General features: G+C 37.0%; 1 protein-coding gene across 3 annotated transcripts in view; it reads right to left on the bottom strand.

Annotated features, from left to right (window-relative positions):
• Positions 1–13,048, bottom strand: part of LOC118188343 (cytokine receptor-like) — a 56,433-nt gene extending 43,385 nt beyond the window's left edge. For 2 of the 3 annotated variants that reach the window (XM_085821463.1, XM_085821465.1), the window contains exons 1-3: positions 12,868–13,048; positions 10,366–10,526; positions 2,933–3,223 (exon numbers count right to left, since the gene is read on the bottom strand). In XM_085821463.1, the coding sequence (XP_085677589.1) occupies positions 2,933–3,223; positions 10,366–10,483 (409 nt within the window). In that variant the 5' untranslated portion in view covers positions 10,484–10,526; positions 12,868–13,048. The remainder of the gene's footprint in view (positions 1–2,932; positions 3,224–10,365; positions 10,527–12,867) is intronic. The other variant, XM_085821464.1, reaches the window with a different exon arrangement.
• Between the last annotated feature and the right edge of the window lie 773 nt (positions 13,049–13,821).

Below are 13,821 nucleotides of genomic sequence, written 5' to 3'. Positions count from 1 at the left end.
GATAAGTTACAGAATGCTTAGATGCGTTCTTTGCATTTGTTATTTGTATACCACGGGAGCATAGAACAGATATTTTAATCTATATTTCACCAGCTGTTAGATGCGATTTGTTCACAAATAGATGCCTTGTGCATGCTAGTTATTTACATTGCATTGTGGACTATCGTATTGTCTCATATATGACTTATCTCTTAGCGATATATGACACTGCGGATCTTGGACACATGACACACTTAATTGTACACGGCATTCTGAGCTTTGTTTAACACTGCGTCTCTTAGCTATACAAGACGAATGGCTATATGCATCATTCTTGGCTGCATAACACTGTTCGTAACTTTAGTTGACAGTGCGCTTGAATTTTTGTGCAAAACTCGTAGGAAAGCTGTATGCATGAGAGTGTTAAACTTGACACACAAGTCCGTGCCTAACTCGGCTAATTTTTCCATTATTCCATTGATTTTGGCCACTAGGTATCTTTACTTAATGAGAAATTTGCTATATGCCTGGCGATTCTGTTCAGGGAATCTGACGTATAGGTCTTCTGTGATTGGGCATTCTTCGAGATAATGCTCCGGGGAACCTATCGCTCCGCAGCTGCAGTTGCCTGTGTCACTAATCCTTCGCTTTTCGAAATACTCTGGAAAAGGGCCATGCCCTGTTATATAGCGCGTAAGGTTAGGGTTGCCACAGCATCGGTCTTGGGAGACGTAGGACAGATGGTAGTGTGTCCTTCGACCCGTATTACTGTTATCCCATTTTTCTTGCCAGAGACTAGTTGCTTGCAGTCGTAAAGTTTTCTTAAAATGCGATTGTGGCCAGAGTATGTAAATCTGTTCGTCGGAGGTTCCAGTTGCCGCTTCCTTAGCCAGAGCATCTGCAGCCTCATTCCCTTGCTCACCTGCGTGTACTTTAATCTAAGCAATGTGGTAATCTCTTTGTGGATTAACTCGTAGGTCTTTTTGAATATCTCTGATAATCTGAGAAGAATGGACAGGGTTACAATTGCATAGATAGCCGACAGGCTGTCCGTTTTTATTGTTGCTTGATGTATTCCATTGGTTGAGCAAGTAGCGTAGGGCTTTAGCAATCGCTACCGCTTCTCCCTGGAAGACACTGTTGTAGGTGGACAGGTGTCCTTTCCACTGAGCAACTACTGTATTGTTATTTGTAACTACGTAGGCGCTTCCCACGTTGTCGTCTAGTTTTGAACCGTCCGTGTATATGACGATGCTTGAAAGGTTGCTGTACGTTGCTGGTGGTACGTGCAGTCTGCTGGTCCGTTTTTATTGTTGCTTGATGTATTCCATGGTTGAGCTGGTCCATAGTCTGCTGGATGAATGTCGACCGGGGTCAGTTTCGCTTCGTAGTTATCTGGGGAGTATAACTCGTCGGCAAAGGTGGCTGGCTTATGCAGTTGTATTAGAAGTTGTCATGCTGCTTCTTTTTCTACCCTGATATGCAAAGGTAGCAGTCCGGCTAGCGCATTGATCGCATCTGTAGAAGTGGTGATGTACGCCCGGGTAATACTTAGGGCGAAGGGACGTTGAATTGTGGATAGGTGCCTCACTTTTCTTCCTCGCATGGGCTGTGCCCATACTGCCGCCGCATAAGTTACAATTTTTCTACCACTGTTTTGTAAAGGATTTGCTGGATGTGGTGGTTCAGGCCCCACCTGTAACTCTGGAACTGTCTGAGTTGTTTGGCTATAGCCTGAGTTCGCTGTTTGATTGAAAGGACGTGTGGTATCCACGTAAGTTTCTCGTCTATTATCACGCCTAAATATTTCAGTTCTTTAAGGATCTTTAGCTTTTGTCCGTTTATTTCTATTCTTGGTCTCCTTGCCAGGGAGCCTCCCTTTTTTGGCACTAATAGTACTTGCGATTTGTTTTGTGCTATGGTTAATTTCAGGTCATCGCAGTGACGTTGGAAGATATGACAAGCCTCATTGCTAATCTTTTGCAATTCTTCACGGGTACGTCCTTTGACGACCAGAGCGGCGTCATCTGCGTACGCATATATTTGCGTATGCGAAGGCCAGGAGTCATTTAGGAGTTTATTGAAGGTTAAGTTCCAGAGTTGAAGACCCGCACAGGAACTCTGTGGGCATCCTCTTGTCTTCCCAACGATTTACGGTCATAGCATTTGCAATCATTTCCTGCCTTGTTTACAGTGATCATTACCATCTTCTAAATGGTAAATCTACAACTGACATGTACATACAGATGCCCCAAAATATCTTCATTTCGTCGATTCTGATTGAAATCATTTTGCTAAGATTTTGAAACAGAAGGCAGAAAAACTTTCAATAGTAAAACAGGCAGAAAATTTGTTCGAAACACTTGTTCGTATGAAAACAAATGCATGTGTGATATGAGCCTAACAGGTGGGACACCTTTGCCCCCTATGAATAAACGAACAGTTAACCATGGCTTTTCCAGGATTCGAACCCGGGCCCTATGGTATCGCAGTCGGCTCCCCTAACCACTATACAGTCTGGGTAACCTCGAGTGAAACTAAATCGCGTAATCGAGATTTACTATTTCCGAAGAAATTCTTATATTGGTAAACAGCAAATTTGACTGCCAATAAATGTACAGACAATTCTCGAGAAAGATAAGTTTAGTATGCATTGTTAAGAACTGGGCTTGTTACGAATTTCCAGTGGTCAGTGTTTTATCGATTTGGCCCCTGGTGAAAACCGTGAGAGTCAGTAGAGTGGGTTTTTAATACTTCTGCCAGAAAATTCGAATACCAGTTATGGGTTTTAGAAATTAATATGCAACTAAAATGCATCTATTACATTGAGTTATAAAATATTATACGAAATGAAGTTCATGAGTTAGAAAATGTACTAAATAACCTCGTAAAAGATTAATATTTTTCTTATGAATCGAGATGATTTAAAAAAATAATCAGAAAATATACTTACAGCCAACGGCGACATGTGTTATACACACAAATTGCTTAGCACTGACATTTGGAATATTTACAAAGCAGAGATAATATCCAGTGTCATTAGTACTAGCATTCGGAATAAAATACTCAACAGTGCGCTCATCCAGTCTAACAACATTGTGTAGCTGTCTTCCTTGAAATTTTATCATTACATAATCAGAAGAGACATTGTAGATGGAATTATTAACTGTTATTTGAGTGCGAAATATATGGCATTGAATTCTTAGGGATGAGCCTGCTTCTTCCTCTAAATCTCCTGTCATATCTGAAAAGAAATTATTTACGTCAATAAGCAAAACTTGAGAAAATACGCAAAAATATAAGTCTAACATTTTGGATATGTTTGATACCTTGATATTTTTTAATATTTCCTCTTGATACTTTGATGCTTTGGTGAATATACTGGCTTACAGCAGGAAGTATTTTTCCCTGCTCTTACCAGTACTTCAGAAATTCCAGTTTAGAGCCTGACCTTTGTGAAATGCGCAGTTAACTACAGGGTGTTTATAAAGTCCCGGACCCATTTTGATGTTTAATAACTCATAAAATAATGAAGATATAAACAAACTTATGACATTTATTGATGGAATAACTTATATATTTTCCTCTTCAGGTTTGAATATCTTTACTTTTGTAAATATCGTCTGCGCGTGTGGTTCATTTCAGATAATTTCATTTTCCAGACTAAATATCTGTACTTTTCGTCTGCTTATTAATTGCATTTAAATTTTTCTGGCATTGTTAATCGCCATAATGTGCGCATATGGGGATCTGAAAACCCCCACGAATACCGTGAGGCACAAAGGGATTCCTCAAAGGTTAATGTATGGTGTGAAATAATGCACGACCGAGTCATTGGCCTTTCTTTTTTTTTACAGAAAAGACGCTCTCATCAGTCATATACTTAGACATATTGGAAAACGTCGTATTTCCACAACTAGAAGAGCTTCAACCACATGTCTTTTTGCAACAAGATGGTGCACCACCTTCATTGGGGTACCATCGTTCGTAGTTCTTTGAACGACCATTTTACAGGAAGATGGATTGGGCGAGGAGGTCCAATTCCTTGGCCACCCAGATCACCTGATATAACGCCGCTGGACTTTTTCCTTTAGGGATTTGTAAAGGACAACGTTTACAGGAGGAGGGTGTCGAAAATCGATGACCTAAAAGCCAGAATTACAACCGCAATAGCCTCAGTGGATGCCGACATGCTTGCCGGTACCTGGCGTGAAATTGAATATCGACTTGATATTCTCCGTGCGACGAAGGGGCACACGTGGAAATTCATCGACAAGGGTCATGAAACTTTTTGAATCTATCTAACCATTTATATTATTAATTTTAATCTATCTTTATTATTTTATGAGTTATTAAACATTAAAATGGGTCCAGGACTTTATAAACACCCTGTATATCCTCAATATGAGGTGAATTTGTCTGGGAAAACGTTTTGAGCACTTTATTTCTTGGAAGCAGACCGGAGGCTTGGGAGCTAGTCAGATGAATTCCTTCAACGAATTCTGAGATGTGGGTTTATTTGCAAACTATGTACAACTACCACTCAAAATGCACAGAAAATTACGTTCCATATGTTCCATAAATTTGAAGAAACACAATTTTCTACAGAAAATTCTCAGTATACAGAAGTATTGTGTTGTCATTGGTATCAAGGTCACATGGGTTTGAGTGAAGCAAATGAGCAGCATAAGGTCTAATATGTATATCCTCCTCCAGAATCTCATAGGTCAGCGCAAACACGCACAGAACAAGATCAACATGTGTAACCTTCGTATTAATTTTATTGCAAATTTTGGGCTTAAAAATTTTCAGTAGCTCAGCAGGAGTCACAGGAATGCCGCCATACCCTTGATAGGACAATGCTAGTCTTCTGCTTTGTCAATATTGTATTAGAGAACATGACTATCATTGATGCTTAGTTCAATAATTTAACTCTACCCTGAGAAATGCTGGGCACTTATCAGAAGTGGGCATCTTAGGAAATGATGGGCTTCATGAGAAATGTACACGGTTTTAATTTTTATTTTATTTATTTATTTATTTATGTTTTAGTTAAGAATAAAAAATGGATTTTCAGATGTTCATGTGAAAGAATTATGTTTAATGATAAAGTTTGGCACTCAAGAAAAGTGAATTAGATTAATATGCAATTAACATTTTATTATATGTATAATTCTATTTCTTTCTAATGTAAGTGCTAAAAAATTAAAAAAACTACACTGGTGTGTAAAAATTAAGGACGAAGTCGAAAAATTAGCATATCAGCTGAACGAAGAGGCAGAGCGGACAGAAAGACCAATCAGGAGATTAAGTAAGGTGATGTACGGTAGCACATGCGCAGATATGCAGGTAGACGTAATGGGGAGTGTCTAAGTAGTCTAAAGCATGTTGTCGCTGTAAGATCAGTACTTCTGGCAAAGAGATTGCATGCCGTATAGCAGTTAAAATCACACCGAGTTGCTGCCTCAGCGAGAAATGGCGAATAATCAATTTCTTAGACGACGTCTGGATGCTTTTACCCGAGGTCGAATCATTGGGAAGTTGGAGGAAGGCCGCAGCGTGACAAGTGTGGCTGCAGAGTTCGGAATTGCTCACAGCATCGTTTTACGACTTTGGAGACAATTTCAAACTACAGGAACAGCTATCCGGGCGTTTAGTAGTGGTCGTCCACGAGGAACCACACCCGCAGATGACCGGTATATTGCCTTACAGGCCAGAAGAAACAAGCGGCAGACAGCGGGAGAAATCGCTAGACACACGACGCAGGCGACTGGACGACCGATATCGCGTTTTACCGTGGCCAGAAGACTGCGCGGTGGTGGTCTGTTTGCACGACGCCCTGTACGGTGTGTACCTCTAACGCCTGCCCATCGAAGAAGGCGTTCTCTGTGGTGCCGGGAACACCGGAATTGGAGAGACAATGAATGGGGACGAGTACTCTTTACAGATGAGAGCAGATTCAGTCTGAGTAGCGATTCTCATCGCATACTCATCTGGAGAGAGCGGGGAAGCCGCAATCATCCCTCGAACATCATTGAAAGGGACTGGTATGGAGATGGCGGTGTTCTCGTTTGGGGAGGCATCATGCTTGGTAGTCGTACAGACCTTCCCATCTTCGACGCATGTTCAGTCAACGGGACCCGTTATTGTAACGAGATTCTTCTTCCATATGTGCGTCTTTTTAGAGGCGCTATGGGTCCGCAGTTCCTTTTCATGGACGACAATGCACCATGTCATCGCACAGTAGCTGCCCAACAGCTCTTAGAGAGTGAGGATATTGAACGTATGGATTGGCCGGCACGATCTCCGGATCTCAATCCCATCGAGCATGTATGGGATTTTCTAGGCAGACGCTTGACAGCTCGTACCTTACCACCAGTAACGATTCCGGAGCTTCGATTGGCGCTGGAAGACGAATGGGCAGCAATGCCTCAACAACTCATTGGCACCCTCATTCTCAGCATGGGCAGACGCTGTGAAACCTGCCTAGCAGTCAGGGGAGATCATATCCCCCTAAGAGACCGGATGTTTCTTGCTGGACACCCATTACAGGGATGTTTCGGCCTTCAGTCGCATTGCGTTCCATGCTACGTTTTCAATACAGCTTCTTTTTATCTCTCTGATTTCTCTTTTAGTAAGTGTTGCTTACATTACTCATGTCACTTGGGGATCTTACGGTATTAAATGTGTTGATTTGGAAACCTTTTGTACAAAGTTATATTGAAAAAACCGTCTCGTCCTTAATTTTTGCACACTAGTGTATTTATTATCAGGGTAATCTCTTCTTGTACATGGAAAATTTTGTACTTTCTGATTATCTGCACTCACAGCTTCAACATTTGCTAAAATTGCATATCATGAATATACATATCATATACTATATTTGCATGTTTTATATTCATCTTTATTTCTGAATAGCATTCCAGTGGCTAAAATTTGAATATCAGCCATACAGATTTTTTTTAACCTCCTAAAATTTCTTGTTTTTTATAAAACGCTTTTTAAATTTTTATATTACTATTTGTGAGCAGAACAGTAGGTGTGAACCATAAGCTAACCAAGCAAATATTTTGACAGTTCAGAAAACCTCAAAATTACCAATTTTCACGGCTCTGCTGATAGTCAGAAAGTACCAAAATGTTTAATTATGCTAAGTTGAAATGATGTTTTATACTTTTCTATTATTTGTTCTAATCTATTCTATTTATTGTATTTTTACAAAACTTTTTGTAGGAATTTGAAATGTTTAGGATGTTATTATCATGCAGAACAGAATTGATCATGGTAATTATTTTATAAAATTATCTTGGAAGCTTAACATTGTAGCTGAAAGATTTCTTGAAGGCCAGTCAAACTGGTTTTTGTTAATTCCGATTTTATTTTGGATGAGGAAGTATGTAAAATTTATTTATCATAAGTGAAAAGGCTTTTAAATTAAATTCTGCTTGTTTTTGAAATTTTTTTATTATGTTTCTTCTTTTTTTTTCTTTTAAAATTTATTAACTCACGTTCATGGACATAGCTTTTGCATTTAATGTCGTATCTTAAATATTGCAAAATATTAAATAATACACTTCACTGAAAAGTGTAGTTATAATTGTACATTTTCTGTTCCATTTAATCTTATCTATGATTACTGATATATCTCACTTTTCAATAATCAATTACCGTATTTGCTGGCGTAAAAGACGCACCTTCTTTTTTGTGCATATTTTTAAAAGAAAAAACTTTTATTACTGATCATTATAATGAATTTACAGTATTTGACCCATTCACAAACGACGTATAGACGCAACAAATATTGACATTTAAGACGGAAATATTAACCTATAAGACGCACCCTTTTTCAGACCTATTTTCAAAGAAAAAAAGTGCGTCATATACGTAGGCAAATCCGGTAATTATTTTGTGTATTTCTTTGACAACCATGATCTGATATTTAACTTGCTTTTCAAACTGATAACATGGTGTAGCAATGTAATCGAATGATGATGGCAGATTATGAAAGATGCCAGATTTAATAATTTTTTCTTTGATACAAATTTGTTCCTAATGTGATCAGTAAGTGTGTCTCATCTCTTTCAAATGCTTAAGTAAATTTTATATACTTGCATTTAAGAATTTTGACTGTATCAGTTATAATTTTGTTTCATTTATTGAGGGAAAAAATTCATACATAGCTATGAATTTAAAAATAGTTAGTTAAATCCCCTAAGAAAGAGGAATATTTTGTTGCCCTGGAAGTTGATAGAGTTTAATTCAAAAATATGGCACATTAAGGTTGATTTTTAACCGAATTTAAAATTTTCATTCTCTTACTGTATCTCCAATAATCATTATTCAGATACTGATTAGTATCAAAATTCATTACTTCTTTAAAGGTAGTCCAAACATGAAATACGAAAGAAAGGCAGTTAAAATATAGTACACTTCTGTATTTTACAACTTTATCTTTTTATTTCACAGCTGATAAGAAATTAAAAATAGTGGACAGCAACACAAACACTATTTACTGTCTATCTGCAGAGTGTGATAAGTCACATAAAACAAAGTTTTGTAAGGTCAAATCCATGTTTCAGTTAAGGAAAATGCATACGCAGTCTTCTTGTTTTCGCTTCAATTAATTGTAACGATTCTGTAGATATTACCATAAGAAATCTCCGTCTATGTAGTGTTATGCATCAGTATTCATAGACAATTACTGTTGCTGTGTTTATTATAATCTTGTCCATCAGCAATGGCTGGAGTGCCGAAACTATTTTGCTTTGTAAACAAAACTCAAATCTTCATACTTCCACACCGCTTCACCAATATTTAAACAACTGAAATAATGATTATGGTAGAACATATTCATCTACTCTTTGTTATGACATATAAGATACATCTGTGCCAAATTTCTGCGGATGAACTAAAACTTTTTAAATTGCATACTGCTTAACATGAGCGGATTTTATTTTCTGCGAGTGTCTGAAAATTATTTATGTGTCGTCAGCAATATTTTTCCAGGTGCAGTTACATTATTAGCCCAGGAAAGCTATTAGTCTCCAAATGGCATGTTGCATCGAATCACTATAAATGGCTGTATCATTTTTCAGTTAGTTGCCATCAAATATTATCGCCCTGTGTTATGATTAAAGAAATCGGATAACGAATAATCTGCATGAATGTATGCGTTTTTCTCGCATTGTGAAATAAGAACGGTACCTAGAGCCACCAAATTTTGAATAACGTAGTTCCACCCGAATATGGGCACCTGGAAGACCGAAGCTTGAATTTGTTTTATTATCTAGGAAGAGGACTTGAGATTATCTATGGAAAATAAGTAGGTTTTGGGTCATCACAACACCTTCACACATTTTCCTGGAGATATACTGGGATGTGACGTTAAGCAGTCGGGACTATGTATTTAAGAGGTTAAATGGATATTCCGGGATATAATAACGAGTATTTCAAATCCTGATAACATGCCCTATGCTATCGATGGGACCTAGATGGGATGTTCTAAACATATACTGGGATGTGACATTAAGTTTAGGAGGAAACTGGAATATTACTGGATGTCCTGAGGATGTAACTAGGACTTTAAATCCTAATAACATCCCATGTGCTGTCGATGGAACATAGATAAGATGTTCTGAGGATATTATGGGACGTGTTTAGGGGGTTAGGGGGATATCCCGGGATGTCCTGAGGGCGTAGTAAGTAGGATTTCAGATCCTGAAAACATCCCGTATGCGGTCGATGGGACTTAGTTAGGATGTCCTGAGGATATACTGGGATGTGCATTAAGCACTCAGGAGCGTGTGTTTAGGAGGTTCGGGGTATATTCCGGGTTGCCCTGAGGATGTGCGCATATTCCTCGAGCAACATCCTCAGAATATTCCGAGGATGTTTTTGTGCTATGTGGGTAAGTTTGGTCACTTTTGGCGATTTGTTGCCAAATTTGGTGACAAAATAAGTCGCCAAAACCATTGCCAGCCTGCCGCTATCTCGTCAAATTACCGAGGGACCCATTTTTTCAATGTTAAATGCACTTGCCCCCTTGTTCTTACATTACCGGCGTCTTGTGTCTTTAAAATTTTCTTATATTACATTACGCAGAAAATACAACAATATCACATATAATTGCACTAAAATCATCTATTTATGTACAAAATTCGTGCCAATATTGTAAAATACGAATGCATTTCTGACACGAGATATTATTTCTATTAGTTACTCGGCCTTTAGAGGCCCAGTACTCACACATTTTTCATTTGTTGCGGGGAATCAAATCCCAGACCAACTATCAGTGTTTAAAGATTTTGGCTCCTTTCATTTTCAGACAAGCGTGTAATATTAAATTTGAATATTTTATAGAGCTAAATTTATTCAATGTGAACTTACTTCCAATAGAATTTGAGAGTCCTGGACAACAATTAGTCATAGTAATGAGATAAATCTGTATAATAAGAACGCCAAGTGGAAGAATATTTCTAAGCACTTTAGGAATCATTTCAGCCATCTTACTCTTCCCAGATGAAAAGAATTGGCAACCATATAGAAATCTAAAAAAAAAAAAGAAAAAAAAATTGAAACTAATTTAACATTGCTTAAATGTATTCCATAGAGATGTCCTAATGTTCTGAAATTGATAAAGAAACAGACGTTAAAGTGAAAACCGTAAATTCAAGGAAAACATATTTATAAAGGTCTTCTGTGTGAAATTTCATGCATGCGAATTGTGGTAAATAGTCATGGAAGGTAAAACTCTCCTGGAGTTAATTTCTATTAGAATGTCTAAAAAAGTAATATAAGTTCTTCAGTATTCTAATTTCGATATTGCGAAAGAAAAATTATCTCATTTAACGCGAATTAATCGCCTTGAATTTCACATTTAAATAAGCATTGCGAAACATGCCTGAGAAGCTAATTTTTTAATAAACAAAAATTATTTGATTCATAATAATTCATGCAAAATATTGTGGTACTGTTCTGTTATGAGGACTGGATAAAGAAATATATGTATGCATATATTTATGAATGTATGTGTTCATGTAGGCATCTATATATGAAAGTACGAATGTATATGTGTATATACATATACACATATATGTACATACATGCACACATGCATACATTTATACATTTCTGAATCCGGTCCGATAACAGGAACAGTGCCAATATTATATTTTCTTTTCCTTTTTATATAACAAGTAAAATTCTTCTGTCTAACGAAACTAACTAAATTTTATTTCAAAATTACAGCCATTATTCTATAAAATTTTTACAGTAGCACGAACTAAATAAAGCACATGAAATTAGATGCATTTACTGCAGAAGTAAACAAAGATGTGTAGAGACATACGATTTTTTAGAAGCCGGAGAGATGAAAAATGAGCAATCGCCTTTGCCGGGAATCGAACCACAGACCTCTGGATACCGGCTCAGTGTGCAGAACCACTACACCACGAAGGCACGCTAGGAAAGCGGGAGAAATACCTTATATACTCCCCCTTTTAAAGGGCGACTAGGGATTTTAGGGGACCCGATCTCCAAATCCTGGGTGCGGAGAATCCTCATCCAACACCCTTTTAGTTCGGGCGCCATTGTAGAGACATTAGGATTTTTTTTTTTTAAAGCTTTTGGAAAATTAGCCACCGCCTTCGCCAGGAATCGAACCAAGTACCTGTAGAATACCGGCCCAGTGTGCAGAGCCACTACACCATGAAAGCACGCTAGGAAGGCGGGAGAAATACCTTATAGGTGTACAGCAAAGTTAAACATTTGAATTATACTGATTTAAATAAACTTTAAATGACTTGCTTTTGTAAAACGTAATGGCTATGAAATGAGTTCACTTACAATGAAAACTAGATTTCGAGATTCCTTATATCAAAAAAGTGTTCGATTAACTATATATCATGATTTTATAACATGATTATCACTTTAAACATGATTAGAATTACGACATCACTATATGATATGATTAAAAGCATGGTTATAAAGTCATAGTCTTCATTCATATTCACTTAAGATTTGTGAGTGTTTTTTATGACAAATCTTAAAATATCTAATTTTTTAGTTATAATTAAATTTGTCAAGAATATTTATTTCGTAAAGATACTTCACATTTCATTATAGCTAAATTAATAGTTTACTTTAGAAATCTGAGAGTTTCTGAGCAATATACAAGGTAGGTTTTCTGCACAATTGGGTAGGTTTGCTTTATTTAATTATGGTAAAGCACTTCAGGGTTATCTGCTTAAGGGATGCCTTCGTAGAGAGTTTCTAAGGGAAACCAGCTCGTATACACGTTACACATGGGGGAAATCACATAAACGTCAATGCAGTGAGCCCGTTCGCCGGGATTTCAACCCCAGTCCGAACTACCAGTGTTCAGCGATTTTACCGCTCGGCCACTGGTGGACTGAGCTATGTTAGAGATAATGAATGAAAAACGATTCCATTTTTTCTATTATTAGAAACTTATAATGACATAGATTGCACTGATCATTTATGTACTGCAAAATATATTATAAATAGGTAGTGTATTAGCCAATTCGTACTGCATGAAATTTCAGGAAATGAGGAATTATTATTTTTATTTGTCTAATTCTTATCAGCGGATATTTTCTGTGTGTTATGCATATTTCACTTTAGGTGTACTGCATGGTACGGAATGTTTCTTTCTACACAGAAGACTCAGCTATGTCTCATCAATGTGATTTCTCAGGTTATGTACGTAGTTTAATGGATAAATATAGACTTTGTGCAAAATCAAAAGGCCTTTATAGACCCTAAAACTAATTTCATTAACATCATGCAATAAAGCCTGAAAAAAGGTAAAGAAACGGCTAATACACGACCGGATTCAAATCATAGAAAAAAAATTCTATAGAAACTTACCTATCACTTTAAACGTCAACAGAAGGCCGCAGAAGCTGCCAAGCTTCAAATACGAAAGCTTCTATCTATCTAGAGCACTCACTATCGTCATTCCGAAGTAGAAGTTAGAGATCACCAAAATGCTGGATATTAACGAGTAATAAACAAAATTTTCAAAAAGTGTGATTTGTATAATACAGTGTTAGGCAGCCTTCCATTTAAAGAAAATGTGTAAAGGTCATGTTTACATTTAGCTCAAAGAAATCATAGATTGCAGTAATCGTAATCCGTATGTGGATTCTAGATAATCAGTGAGATCTTGTTGACATCTATCTCGAAAAAATAAAGATTGAAGCAACACTAAAATGTAATTCGTAAGTGGTTTCAGTTCTAGGAAAGGTTTCTAGAGGAGGGGTGGGGAATACTGTGTTCTGCGTCGTCAAAAATGCGTCAGGAGAGTAAAATACAGTGGACATCTTCTGTAGCATTTTCAACAGAAAATGTAACGCAATTATTTTCTTATAGAACTTAGTCTATAACAAAACTTTGTTGTTTTATGTTGTTGTGAGACCCACTTAAAGATTTTAAGATTTTTTTCGTGCTTTTTGCATTCTATGTCTTGTTTTGACCACTTATCTGCTTGATTTAAACGTTTCAATTCTTATCATGTACATAAGAAAGAATCACTAAATCTATATAAATGTTACTTTCAAAGTCTACTTTACATATCGTGCTTACTTTTTATTTATTGTCTATGTACTTTCCAGTGCACATCAGAGTTATGCGAATGAAAATAAATTTTTAAAAAAATTCTGAAAGTTTCAGATTTTATATCACGACCAAAGGGGTGTTATTACATACACATATACGTTTATAGAGCATTTAAACTAATGTTTCTTTGGGTTAAAATATTTAAAAACAGCCTATCTTTAGAATTTCCGACCGACAGTCTGGTGCGTGGGAGATGAGAATGTT

Source organism: Stegodyphus dumicola, chromosome 1 (genome assembly GCF_044657685.1).
Source record: "Stegodyphus dumicola isolate Sdum_Otavi_A_Nest chromosome 1, ASM4465768v1".
NCBI lineage: Eukaryota > Metazoa > Arthropoda > Arachnida > Araneae > Eresidae > Stegodyphus > Stegodyphus dumicola.
This window is presented reverse-complemented; position numbering and strand designations above follow the sequence as displayed.